The sequence below is a fragment of the Mandrillus leucophaeus genome, unplaced genomic scaffold, assembly GCF_000951045.1.
Source record: "Mandrillus leucophaeus isolate KB7577 unplaced genomic scaffold, Mleu.le_1.0 Scaffold154, whole genome shotgun sequence".
Taxonomy (NCBI): Eukaryota; Metazoa; Chordata; class Mammalia; order Primates; family Cercopithecidae; genus Mandrillus; species Mandrillus leucophaeus.
In genome coordinates this window covers 1,350,322-1,364,535 of record NW_012101521.1, presented here as the reverse complement: position 1 = coordinate 1,364,535, position 14,214 = coordinate 1,350,322, and the positions used below count along the sequence as shown (strand labels likewise).

The following is a 14,214-nucleotide window of genomic DNA, read 5'->3' as shown; positions in this document are numbered from 1 at the left end:
GAACATACAAAGAACCAACTTTGCATTTAAATTTTAAAATTCTCTCTCCAAAGATCAGACGTACAAAGATCGCTCAGACAAGACCGGAGGCCAGCCAACTTGAGAGAAATCCAAGTACAAGATATTCAGGTGGACTGCAATACAAGCAGAGAGAGATGGGGGGGATGCATTTCAGAGCCATTTAGAGGGTACAATGACTTGGCGGCAGCTTTGTTCTCAGCAGGAAGAGGTGAATACAGCCCCCGGCATGAATTAAGTCAACGGCTAAAGAGTTCAGTGTAAATCCTTCTCTATTTAACAGAAAGCAAATAACGTATTTCCTCTGTGGAAGAGACAAAGGTCATAAGCATGAATCAAATAGGGGGAGAGAAAAAGCAACCGCTGCCCTGTAGCAGACACCATCTCCCACTTTCTCCTTGGAGCCAGGTGTTAGCATCTGCTGTTCACAGATGTCATTTGTGCACAGCGATTATCTCAATTATATATCTTGGTTGTTGGAATTGCTTCTGTCTCCAGATTAGTTTGTTTCCAGTGGAAACATTCCATGGGAATTAATTAGAAATTGACTCTGGAAAAAAAAACAAGTGTCATTAGATCAACCCCACACCTTGTCTGCCTCCCTGTTCCACGAGGTCGTATAAAATCATGTGCTCAGAAACTAAAATTTTCCAATAGCTGACACCGGTGAATGAAAGGAGAGAGCCAATGAGGATGTTATGTTATATTTTGAAATCGTTTTTTGTTTTTTTGTTTTTTTGTTTTTTTTTTTTTGAGACAGTTTCATCTTGTTGCCCAGGCTGGAGTGCAATGGCATGATCTCGGCTCACAGCAACCTCCACCTCCCAGGTTCAAGCGATTCTCCTGCCTCAGACTCCCAAGTAGCTGGGATTACAGGCATGCACCACCATGCCCGGCTAATTTTTGTATTTTTAGTAGAGATGAGGTTTCTCCATGTTGGTCAGGCTGGTCTTGAATTCCTGACCTCAGGTTACCTGCCCGCCTTGGCCTCCCAAAGTGCTGGGATTACAGGCATGAGCCACCACGCCTGGCCAGGAGATCACTGTCTTAGAGTTTTCAATTTAATGACTCCTTTCAAATCCATGGTCCAGTGTTCTTTCTACCAGCCCAATCAGCTGGGATTATCATACCCCCTTATTAGTCAAGAAAGACTCTATGCAAGGCAGGTGACTTGCCCAAGATCTGCAGCAAGGTAAGTGGCACTGGCAGGATTTGAATCCTATATATGGCTTTCAGGAGTCTTCTGCGCTCTATCAGGAGGGTTTTAAGCCTCAGGTGTTCACTGAGATGTATCCAAAGCTCCCAATAGAGGGAAACTGGGAGAAAAGAACCAAATGATTATCTTAGGGTTCTAGATGCAGGGGCAATGGACAGAGGCGGTGCCTGCCCATCTGGACAGAAGATGCTGTAGCTAAGGGAAACTCCGTTGCTGCTGGTAGAGCCTGATATTCTGCACATCAGGGCTCCTGTGATTTAGCTGGGGACTTGCCTTTTTTTTTTTTTGGAAACTGGGTCTTACTATGTTGCCCAGGCTGGTCTCAAACTCCTGGGCTCAGAGAAAAAGACCTCCCTCTGTCTCCCAAAGTGCTAGGATTATAGGTGTGAACCATTGCACCTGGAATCCTGCCAATTTTTACAAGCCATTCTGGCCACACCTTCCTCTGCTCAATAGCTTTCTATGGCTCCCTATGGCTTTGGGATAAAACGGAAGCTCCTCAGCCAAGCTCACTAAACCATTCATGAACGGGCTCCAGCCTCCATTACTGGCACTATCCTCTCTGCCCTTTTTACCCCTGGATACCTTATATTCCAGCAATACCACGTCAAATTGAATACGCTTTCTGTCTCTGTGTGCCTCTGCCCTTTTATGCACTGGTGCTTCCTCCTAGAATGTCTACATACATGTACCTTGTCTAACCAGAAATTCATTTCCATCTTTAAAGAGACAGCCAAAGCTACCAGCTCCTCTCTCAAAGCAAAATTAAGGGCCTCCTCTTTAGCTAATCCAAATATTCCTCCAATAAAGAGTTTATCACTCTGCTTGTTATAGCCTGCTTCTAGGACTAGGAGCCCCTTAAAGGCAGAGACCTTGACGTTTCCTCTTTATCCCTGTAGCTTGGCCCCAAATTCATCCCAGAGTGGAGATCGTATCCATATTCGCAGAGTGAATACAGTTCTCTCTGATAGGTGCATTCGAACACATTCCCTCCTACATGTCCTTTATACAACAAACCTTTTGACTGGGTGCGGTGACTCATGCCTATAATCCCAGCACTTTGGGAGGCTGAGGTGGGCGGATCACTTGAGGCCAGGAGTTAGAGACCAACTCAGTGAAACCTGGCCAACATGGTGAAACCCCATCTCTACTAAAAATACAAAAATTAGCAGGGCATGGTAGCAGATGTCTGTAATTCCAGCTACTCTGGAGGCTGAGACAGGAGAATTGCTTGAACCTGGGAGGCAGAGTTTGCAGTGAGCCAGAGATGGGGCCACTGCACTCCAGCCTGGGTGACACAGCGAGACTGTCTCAAAAAAAGAAAAAAAAAACACCTTTCTCTAGGTTTTCCATCATCACAGTGAGTGAGTGTAAAGGTCACAGAACATGTTCAAATTTCTCTTTTCTTTTTTTTTTCTTTTTCCTTTTTTCTTTTTTTTTTTTTGAGACAGGGTCTCGCTCTGTTGCCCAGGCTGGAGTGCAGTGGTGTGATCTCAGTTCACCGCAACCTCTGCCTCCCGGGTTCAAGTGATTCTCCTGCCTCAGCCTCCCGAGTAGCTGGGATTACAGTCATGTATGACCACACCTGGCTAATTTTTGTATTTTCAGTAGAGACAGGGTTTCACCATGTTAACCAGGCTGGTCTCGAACTCCTGACCTCAGGTGATCCACCCGCCTCAGCCTCCCAAAGTGCTGGGATTACAGGAGTGAGCCACTGTGCCCGGCCACCTGTTCAAGTTTCTGAAGACTTCACTGGCTTTCCTTCCTCAGCCCCCGGCCGTCATGTGATGATGCTGCTTCGCTTTAGAAAAAGGGCTCAGAAAGGTCAGGACACTTGTCAAAGGTCATGAATTAGCAAGTGCTGGATCCAGTTTTCTCTACTCAAAAATTAACTAATTTTAAAACAGGTGAAAATAAGATGTGTCACACTAGTATAACCTCAGTGGCAGTTTTCCCATCTGCAAAATAGACATACTACCACTGAACTCAAACGGGTGTTCTGAGGGATAAATAAAGCCTATGGTTCCCCCAGAATCCCCCAGTGTGGTTGTTTAAAAATGCAGATCCTGAATTCCAACCAAAACTTGATTTATTTTTAAATGCGGGGGGTGGGGAGGGGGCAGAATCCAGAAGTCTGTGATTTTAAAATGGTGTTTAACTTCTCTGATGTGCAGCCAAATCTGAGAAACCTCCGAGACACTAAGGAAAAGTCTGGTACGTAGTAAGTGCCTGACAATAAAAGTTAATAGGACCCATATTAGGCAAACCAAGTTGTAAGGGTATAGGACATGTATTGCTGTGGGCCCTTAGGTAAATTACTCAACCTCTCAGAGGCTGCCTCTTCATTAGTAAAATGGGTTGAAAATAGGGATAGCCACCTCCTAGGGTTATGGCAAGGATGTTCTGAAATAATATACTTAAATGTTGCTAAGCAAACCTCATCTGCACATCCCATCGATTCCCAATCAACTCCATGTTTGTCCCTTCTTGCCATCTCTATCAATACTCCCCCAACCCAGGTGACCATTTCCTCTGGCCTAGAAGGGTGCGTTAGCCTTCTAAGGATATCCCCTCATACCTTCCATAATCCGATCTCCACGCAGAACAACAATCCTCTAAAACATGAATCCGATTCTGTCACGCTTCACTCACAACCTCCCAATGGCTTCTCACCACCCTTGGGATAAAATCCAAACCTTCCAGGCCCCGTATGTTCTGGTCCCTGTCTGTTTCTCCTTCTCCCAGGGTATTTTAGCTGACCACCCAAGCTAAACAGGACGCCCCTGCAGTTCTCTATCTTAGCACCCTATTTATTTCCTTTCTCATTCAAATTAAGGTGTGGGATGATTCTATTTATTCGTATCATTGTTTGTCTTCTTTTCCATCAGATGTAACTTCTGTGATGGTGGGTACCACTGCTGTCTCACTATCCATGGTGCTTATATTTAGCACACTGCCTGACACACAGTAGGTGCTGCATAAATATTGAATGAATGAAATTGTTCAGCATCATGCTCTGCACTTAAGCAGCAGCCAGCAGCAAAGTTAGCTCCCTCTTCCTTCCTCCTCCTGTCTTCTTTCCCTATCTATGTCCCTGGAGCCTTCAGGCAAAGGACAAATACTGTATATTGGAGAGGAGATGCAGCAATGCCCAATGTCATCACTGCTTTATTTGATTAGCTCTGACTCTGGCATCCGGGACACGTGCGCTGGGAGCCAAAGCAACTGTATCCTGACCTCTGGTCCACGCGATCCCATCCTTATAACGATTTCCATGACAACAGCAACGAAAAGCCAAGGCTGTGGATTTCCTTTGATAGGAGCCGGATGCAGAGACCGGGAAGAAGGACTTTCAGAAGAATGAGGCTCTTTGATTCAGCTCAAAGCGCCTTCATTAAATACCACTTTTTCCCAAGAACATGCATTTTAACCCTGCAGAGGGTGAATTCTCATGAATACTTAATAAAACAAAAAAAGAAAAAGTAACAAAATCTCTGTGGTTTCTTTTCAAAAACATCCACCTGTTGGGGGAGGGGAGGCTTGGGTGTTGTGGCACTGGGGACATTTTGATGGAAGATGGGCAGGCATGTGGCCTTCTGCCAAGCGAGTTGCTTCAACTCAAAATGCCTGGCCCCTGGCTGAGCCATCACACAGCAACTGTGCCTCCCTGGAGGCAAGCCAGGTGGCTCAAGGTTCCCTACCCACCTGGTCAGCCAAGCAGACAGGAAGATGCAATGTGAGTCAAAAGCATCTCCCAAGTCTGCACTTAGAATCACAAGCTTTGTATTCAAAACCCCGACTCTGCCACTTACCTACTGTGTTACTTTGGGCACACCACTTGCCACCTCTGGACAACATTTCCTCATCTGTAAAATGGGCACAATGCCACCTCCCCTCCCCTAGGAGCATCATGAGGATTAAGCAGGGTGATGCGGTCAAGCACAGGCGATACTGGCTTCCTGACATGGCCATGAAGAGGATAGAATGACCAGCCATCCTGGCTTGCCCAGGACCCAGAACTGGTAGCGCTAAAACTGAGACAGTCTCAGACAAGTCAGGAGGGTGGATCACCCTAGAAGAGAATGGTCTGATAAAGGAGATGGCTAAGAGTCGTAGAATTTTCAAGATGGAAGGGTCCTCCCAGTGTCTTCTGGTTTAACAAGTTTACTTCTGTCATATTCTTTCCAATAGCATAAACTCGGTCTGTTCATGAGAAAACCATCAAACCCAGATTAGAGAACATCCCATGGGATACCTGTCTAGTGCTTCTCAAGACTGTCAGGGTCCTGAAAAGCAAGGTCAGCCTGAGAAACTGTCCCAGAACAGAGGGGACTGGGCAGGCATGGCAATAAAAAGCAGCGTGCGGTCCCGGGTTGGATCCTGGGAGAGGAAATGGGCATTAACAGAGAGACTGGTGAACTCCAAATCAGGTCTGAATTCAGGTCTTCGCTTGGTTTTGTTTTGGTTGAGGTCTTCTAGTTAAGTGAATAAGCTCTAACTGAAATGTTTTGTTTTACAGATAGCAACTGACACCAGAGACTGGAAGCGGCAGAAGCTCTGGGATCTCTGTTTCCAACCATTGGCACTATAGTCTGTTGCCTTTTGCTGCTTTCCTGGAGACCTGCTGGTCGTCATGGGCTGTGTCTCCAGAAGGAAGAGAGAACAGCACTGGGTTTGGAGTTGGGAAACACGGGTTCCAGGTTTGGCTCAGCCTCTGACTGGAGGAAGGGATGGTAATCCTCCAGGAAGGAAGGTGGTGAAGGCATCTGGGCTTAGCAAGAATGACTGATCCAAGGAAAGGTAACATCAATTGCGAGGACACAACACTCTCGGCAGAGCTCTAAGCCTCCCCAGGTATCTTCAGCTACCCATGGGGACTGGTAGCAAATACTGAGTTCCTGCTACATCATTCAGCTTTGGGACCTCTCTCCCCAAGGCTTGCACCACCCTGTCAGATCCATTCACATTTCTCAACACTGGCTGCCCTGGACCACACTGTCTGTCGCCGGAACAGCCCACACGCATGACATCTCCTCAGGTCCCCGGGCTCTGCTCTGGCCTCACTTCCGTACCATCCTCAATCTTGCCACTCCTCCTGTCCTCCTTTGAAGCAGCCAGGGACGGTAGAGCCTGAAGATCTGGGTTCAAATCCTGATTCTGCTGCTTTCAAGCTGCGTGACTTTGGGTGGGTCATCACGCCTTTCTGCCACCCAATCACCTGAACTTGTGAAATGAAGTTGATGATCCTCACCTCACTCAGCAATCCTGAGAACAGCATGCAGCACCATGTACGGAGATACAGAGGACCCAGTACCTAGTGAGGGCTCCAGCTGGTAGCAGCCAGTGGTCAGCATCATGTCTTGATCAATATCATTAGCATACTAATAGACAGTCAAACTGCCAACGTTTGTATAACTGTTGCTGTTGTTAAGCATTGGTTTTGCATGACTGGCACTATTGCTATTTGGCTCATATACACACCACACATACACACACACACACACACACACACACACACCAGGCACACTGCACTCAGCCATTCTGGCTAGTGTTGATGAAGTCCTCCAGACATCATCTCTGAAGAAGGCAACAGGACTCCTTCTTAGATCCCTCCTCCTCACCGACACTCCATGTGACCCTTGCAGCCCCGAAATGTCCCCCATCTCCCTGCAGTTCTGTGAAAGTTGGAGGTTGGCACCACGGTTCCGCTCATACCTGGGAGGGAAAGCCATTCCCTGCAGGTCGTAGCATCCTCCCCAACCTGATTCTCAAGGGGATCCCAGGACCCCCACCTGGCTGTGCACTTTCTCCAGCTCCTCCTTGCTGACTGATGTCTTGCCATCCTCCATGGTGCCGAGAAGGAGCTGCACGTCTGACAACAGTGCATGTGTCCTCCTGAGGTCTCTCCGAAGTCGCTTCTCCACGTCAAAGTCCCGATGGCCAATCTGAAAGCCAAAGGAAGACCCATGAGCTTAGGTGGCAAAGCAGTGGCCAGGGTCTAAGTTTTCCGGAACCAGGCTCCCTGGTTTAAATCCTGCCTTTGCCACTCACACTGTGTGACCTTGGGCAAGACCATTCTCCTCCCCGAGCCTCAGTTTCCTCAACTGAGAAATGGGATTGGCACCAACCACATTGGGCTGCTGTGAAAATTAAATACCTGCCTAGCCTAATGCTTGACACAGAATAAATGTACAAGAAATATAAGTTGCTATCATTGCTGCTATCATAGCTCGTATGGATCCAAAGTCACTCCATCATCCCACCTTTTGCGCACAAGTCATCAGTATGACCTCACCTCATCTTGTAAGAGCCTCATGTGCCAGGTGAATCCCTCTGCTGCTGGCCAGGTTCTGCTGACAGAAGTTAGGACAGTCCTGGGTGGGCAGGGACTGGACAGAGCCTCTCGATTTCTGGGGAGTTATTAATGTTATTGATCTGGGTGTTGTTGTATGAGTTTATGAAAATTCATTGAGCTGTACACATGGGATATGGAGTCCTCTGTATGTGTGTTACACCTCAGTAAATTGTAAATGTGCTCCTTTTGATGATCTAAGTCAATCTTTTCTGTTCTTTGGTCCTGTTTTCCAGTTTAAGGACAAGAAAATGACATCATTTGCTGCAGAGGAACCTTACCCAGTGGTGAGTACATTCCTTCCCCCAGAATCTTGAATTTGCCAGGGACAGCTGTTGAGGGAGTCCCAAAGAAGCCACATCCTGGACTGGGCACCAGGACTGTGACCTTAGACTCCTTGACAGCTTTCAGTGACCAAAAAGTACAGGCTAAGCCAAAGCAGAAGAGGTACAGAATTACACTGGGCCCTACATGAAATTTCAACAGCCGGTCGGTCACCTCTCTAGAAACAGCACTGACTTAAAAGACAACGTGTTAACATCCCTGAAAGAAACTAACGACTCCTTTCTCGGACTCTTCAGGAGACCAGAGGATACAATACGGGCCTGTCCATCAGATGGGGAGTTTTAAGGAAAACAGGGTGCAGGTCCCTCAACACTGGGATGTGGTTTTTACACACCTGGAAATCTGTGTCTCCACATCAAATGCTAACCATTTCCTGGGATGCTCAGAATGTCCTGGAATATTCTAGAAAAAACACGGGGTTGAGAATGAGCAGATCTAAGCTTTAAACCCTGGCTCACCATTTGTTGATGATGGAACAGTGGCTGAGTCACGCCACATCTCTGAACCTGAGTTTTCTCATCCACAAAAGGAGAGGTTAAAAAAACACCCTGTCCTTCCTGTTGAGATAAGACAAGGATCAGACGTGATATTGGATTCCAAAGCACTTTGTATGCTGTTGAGTGCTTTGCAAATATAAAGGATTGTGAGTATTGTCTGATGACCTAGAATGTGTTCCTCCAAATTTTGTATTTCTATTTCTCCACTGCTGGTTTTGAATTCTTTGACAAACAAGTTGGTTCTTAGAATATGGTCTTTATATCTGAAATGTATTGTTTTGGTAGGTTGAAAATGCTGTTCTATTATACACACACACACACACACACACACACACACACAGTCTCACCTGCTGAACTGAGGGCTGGGCATTGTGCCAGGCTCTTTGTCACGTGTTATTGCATTTAACTCCTGTGACAATCTCCTTAAACAGACCTTATTACTATTGCCTTTACAAATGTAGTAATAGCTTACATTTATAGACACTTTCTAAGTGTCATATACTATTCTAAACACTTTATAGCTATTAATACATTTAGTCATCATGATGAATCGATGAGGTGTATAGTATTATGATTCCCATTTTACAGATAATGAAACTGAAGTTTGCAAAGATGAGGTAATTTGCCTCAGTTCACACAGCTAGTAAGTGGCAGAGTTGGAATATGAATCCAGCTTTTCTGGCTGGAGAGTGGTAATTTTAGTAAAATATACCATTAGATAGGTGTGTTTTAGTCTTTAATTCTGAAAAAAATACATCATGGGAGCACAGAAGAGCATTATCCAGCTCAGGCTGGGATGGAATTGGGAAGTAGAAGGTAGCTACCACTAGCGAGGGGAGGTAGAGGCAGGATGTTTTAGGTAGAAGGCACTTAATGAGTAGAGGCAGAGAGGCGAGAAACAATCTGGGCTATGCATTTCTGGGTGGTTGCCATGAGGGTATAAAACCCTGGAGTGGGTGGGGGGCAGGTTACAAAGTGAAAGAGGTTTTCCAGGGCTCTTACATGGAGGAACAACTGATATGAAAGAAATGATCTGCCCAACATCATACTGCTACTAAGTGGCTATGCAGAGATCTGAATCCAGGCAGCTCAGCATTAGGATGTAAGTCTCTAACCACTGCACCACAGTGCCTAGTGGAGCTGCTTCATGAACCCAGATTTACTTACTCTAGAACCCAGACTCTTACCATGATTACGCTTAGGCAGTGGGCTTTGCACATTTCTTATATTTGTGTCTGTTTCTGTTTTGCGCATACCCTAGAGTGCCTTTAATTCTCCTGTGGGGCGAGTTAGCATCAGGGACATTCCCTGATGTTGACACTGACCATGCAGTAGAGATGGCTCAGATTCTACGATCTTCACTGCCTGAAAGGCCCTGAAAATGCTGGCACTTTTCAGAGGAAGCACTGCAAACAAAATTCACAAGAAAATCTCAGACCAGTCATCCTCCCATTTATAATAAATGGCTACAAGCGAGGAGGGCAAAAAATACCACTCATTAGGTTAATGGGAAATAAATGTCATGCTGCGAGTTTCCATTTTGTAGCACAAAGATTCAAACTTTGATAAAGATGGTTAATAATTAACCAATAAATCTACATGATGTTTAGTGTTGTTATGAGTAACTATATTGCAGTCTTAGTTGGTTCACCATTTATCATAAAGGCAAATTATTTGGGGAACTTGTTAAACGTCCATTGTCAAAAGAATCTCCAAGCACTATTAAAATATGATCTAGACGTGCTGTTAGGGATAATCAAACCACTTTACAGATGGGGAAATTGAGGCTTGGAGAGAGAATGCATGTTGCTAAGGGTTTCACAAATTAATGGCAGAACTGGCTGCCTGAGAACACGATGAAAAAAAGATGGTCCACAAAAATATGGTTCTAGCTAAGTGGACCTTATTGCTTTTAAGCAGAATCATAATAGGTTTTTAAAATGATAGACATTCAAATAATATAGACCTCATTTAGAATCTTCCTAGGGTACTAACTTGCTAGGCAATCCTGGGCAAGTTGCTTTACTTTTCCGAGCCTTACTTCTTTCATTTATATGAAGGAAATAATAATATCTAACCCACAGCATTACTGTGAAAATTAATGTTGGTAAAAAAATATGATTAAGCATGTATCTTGAAATTTATGAGTAACAACCAAACAAACAGAAATAAAGTTTGTAGCTTCTGAACCAATAGTTCAAAAGAGAACACAGGAAACATCAATCTATCTAAAAGTAGGAAAGCAACAGAGGGAGAGCAATGTAAAGGAACATGAAACTAAAAAAACACAAAATAAGATAATACAAAATGGTTTCAAATATATCAGTCATTATAACATATGTAAATAAATTAAATTTTTATATGAAAAGCTAGACTAAAATATTGCATTGAAATTATCCAGCTGTTTAAAGAAAACACATGAACATGCACGCATACACACACACACACTCCCCTACAAATCTTTAAAATGAAATAGAAGCCGGGCGCGGTGGCTCAAGCCTGTAATCCCAGCACTGCGGGAGGCCGAGACGGGCGGATCACGAGGTCAGGAGATCGAGACCATCCTGGCTAACACGATGAAACCCCGTCTCTACTAAAAGATACAAAAAACTAGCCGGGCGTGGTGGCGGGCGCCTGTAGTCTCAGCTACTCCGGAGGCTGAGGCAGGAGAATGGCATGAACCCGGGAGGCGGAGCTTGCAGTGAGCCGAGATCTGGCCACTGCACTCCAGCCTGGGCGACAGAGCGAGACTCTGTCTCAAAAAAAAAAAAAAGAAAGAAAGAAATAGAAAAAAGTTTTGCAGGTAAACTGACTAAAATAAATCAAGCAAAATAAAATAAGGCAAAACTCACTCATGGAGAAAGAAAGACACCAGGTAAGAATCGAAGCAATGATCTTCAAGAAAATAAAGTAATGCAAAACTTAGATGTACCTAAATATATAACCATAAATACATAAGGAGAAACTATGACAGAATTGTTAACAAAACTTGGAATAACAACTCTCATGGTAAGGATATAACAGGACTCTCTCAGAAACTGATCAAGAACTCAAAACCAAAGTTAACAGAGGGTAGTTTTTAAAAATACATAATCATGTATTTTAAAACTTTTCTTTATGGCTTATGCTTTTACATTTGTATATAATGTTGAAATAAAAAATTAACAAGCTTGATTTATTTGCCACGTATAGAACCCTGTGCCTCATAAACAGTTACATTATTTTCCACTCAATAGTTCATTTTTGTTTCTTTGGTTTTATTTTTGTTTTTGAGAAAAGGTCTCACTCTGTCACCCAGGTTGGAGGGCAGTGGCGTGATCCTGGCTCACTACAACCTCTGCCTCCTGGGTTCTAGTGATTCTCATGCCTCAGCCTCCTGAGCAGCTGGGATTACAGGTGCCCACCACAACACCTGGCCAATTTTTATATTTTTAGTAGAGGCAGGGTTTCACCATGTTGGTCAGGCTGGTCTCAAACTCCTGATCTCAAATGATCTGCCCATCTTGGCCTCCCAAAGTGCTGGGATTACAGGTGTGAGCCACTGTGCCCAGCCACACACAATAGTTTATTAAACTCTACCAATAACTAGAGCAACAAAGAGATCTCTACAATTTCAAAGAAAAGATGTTATGCATTCTACCATGTTATCTATCCAAAGTGCCCTTAAATTAAAAATTAACAATAGAAAGTTATTCTATCCTAAATCATCATCCTAAATGTTAATAAACTTGAAACTCGAGTTCTAGATAGCTTACAGGTTAAAAGAAAAAAGAACAAAAGATAAGACAAAACACTTAGTAGATGGCGCTAAAACAGCAATTCCAGGTAAATGTATTATCTTAAATGTACTTAAAAGAAAACATTTTAAGTGGGAAACAAAATATTGAAGGTGAGTCAAACATTTTAATACTAAAACTGAAGACCAAGAACAAAAATCTAAACCAATGGGGCCGGGCACGGTAGCTCACGCCAGTAATCTCAGCACTTTGGGAGCCAAGGCTTGTGGATCATGAGGTCAGGAGATCGAGACCATCCTGGCTAACATGGTGAAACCCTGTCTCTACTAAAAATACAAAAGATTAACCGGGCGTGGTGGTGGGAGCCTGTAGTCCCAGCTACTTGGGAGGCTGAGGCAGGAGAATGGCGTCACCCCAGGAGAGGGGCTTGCAGTGAGCTGAGATCGCGCCACTGCACTCCAGCCTGGGCGACAGAGTGAGACTTCATTTCAAAAAAAAACAAAAAACAAAAAAAAAAAAACACACAGAAAAAACAAAAAACTAATCAGCGGAAAAAAGAAGGAAAAAGAAACAAATACACAACAAAGAAGCAATAAAACAAAAGCAGGTTATTTGAAGGGATTACACATAAAACTCTAACAAGACTAATCATCATTAACCACAAAAAACTCAAAAGTAAACATTATTGTGATTAAAAAGAAAATAATCTGATACAGTAGAATTTTTTAAATAACAAAATACCATGAACATTTTTTATGTCAACCTATTTGAAAAATTAGATGAAATAATAAATGTCTAGAAACATTTTAGTTACCAAAGTTCACTCAGTAAGGAAAAGAATTATACCTGAATTTGTGTTCAGTTATGATTACAGCATTTTGGCACAGTAATCAAATAGGGTTACAAGCAAATTGTATCAAATTTGCAAGAACTGCATGATCCAAATTTTACAAAAAATTGTCTCAGAAATAGTTGTGAACTCATTTTATGAGATTAGTATAACACTTGGCAAAGTCTAAGAGAAAAAAATTACAAACCAATCTTACTTATGTGCCTGGTTTCAAAAATCCTAAATAAACTCTCAATAAACTGGTAACAATCCAAAAGAGCCATGTATTGAAAACATATGACACTAAGAAAGGTTTATCTGGGAAATACATCAGGATACATTAAATATCTAAAATATACTACATTAATAGATTGAGACAGGTCATCAGATTATCAACAATTGCAGAAAAAGCACACAATATTCAATAATAAAACATCTTTTTTAAGATATTAGAAAACTACAAATACAAGACTGATTTAACCTTATTAAAGTTACAGTTACATGCCACATTACATTTCCATCAGTGAGGGACTGTATATACAATGATGGTCCCATAAACTTATAATACCATACTTTTGCTGTACCTTTTCTATGTTGAGATATGTTTAGGTACACAAATACTTACCACTGTGTCACAATTGCCTACCAAACTCGGTACAGTAACATGCTGTACAGGTTTGTACCCCAGGAGCAATGGACTATATCAGATAGCCTAGGTGTGTAGAAGGCTATCCCATTTAGGTTTGTGTGAATGTACTCTAGGATGTTCCCACAATGATGAAATTGTCTAATGATGCATCTCTCAGAAAGTATCTCTGTCACTAAGCAATGCATCACTGTAATTACCAAATACACTGCAAATATGTATATCACAAAACTTTAGAAGCACTCTTATTAAGGTCAGGAACAAGAAAAGGATGTCAAACATCTTTCTCTACCATTCAATCTTATACTGGAGGCCCAAGCAAATGAAATAAGGTAAGAAAAAGAAACAAGACACAGAAAGCATAACTATTTTTTAAATTTGTTGAGATCCTTGTTGCCTCAATGGGACTATAGGCAGCGGGTGCCTGTAGTCCCAGCTGCTCAGGAGGCTGAGGCAGGAGAATGGTGTGAACCTGGGAGGCGGAGCTTGCAGTGAGCTAAAATCGCACCACTGCACCCCAGCCTGGGTGACAGAGCGAGACTCTGTCTCAAAAAAAAAAAAAAGTCAAAAGCAA

At 43.3% G+C, this 14,214-nt stretch overlaps 1 protein-coding gene across 1 annotated transcript in view; it reads right to left on the bottom strand.

Annotated features, from left to right (window-relative positions):
* Positions 1–14,214, bottom strand: part of MYO18B (myosin XVIIIB) — a 316,623-nt gene that overhangs the window by 120,607 nt on the left and 181,802 nt on the right. The window contains exon 33 of the mRNA XM_011975366.1: positions 7,027–7,179. Coding sequence (XP_011830756.1) covers positions 7,027–7,179 — 153 coding nt within the window. The remainder of the gene's footprint in view (positions 1–7,026; positions 7,180–14,214) is intronic.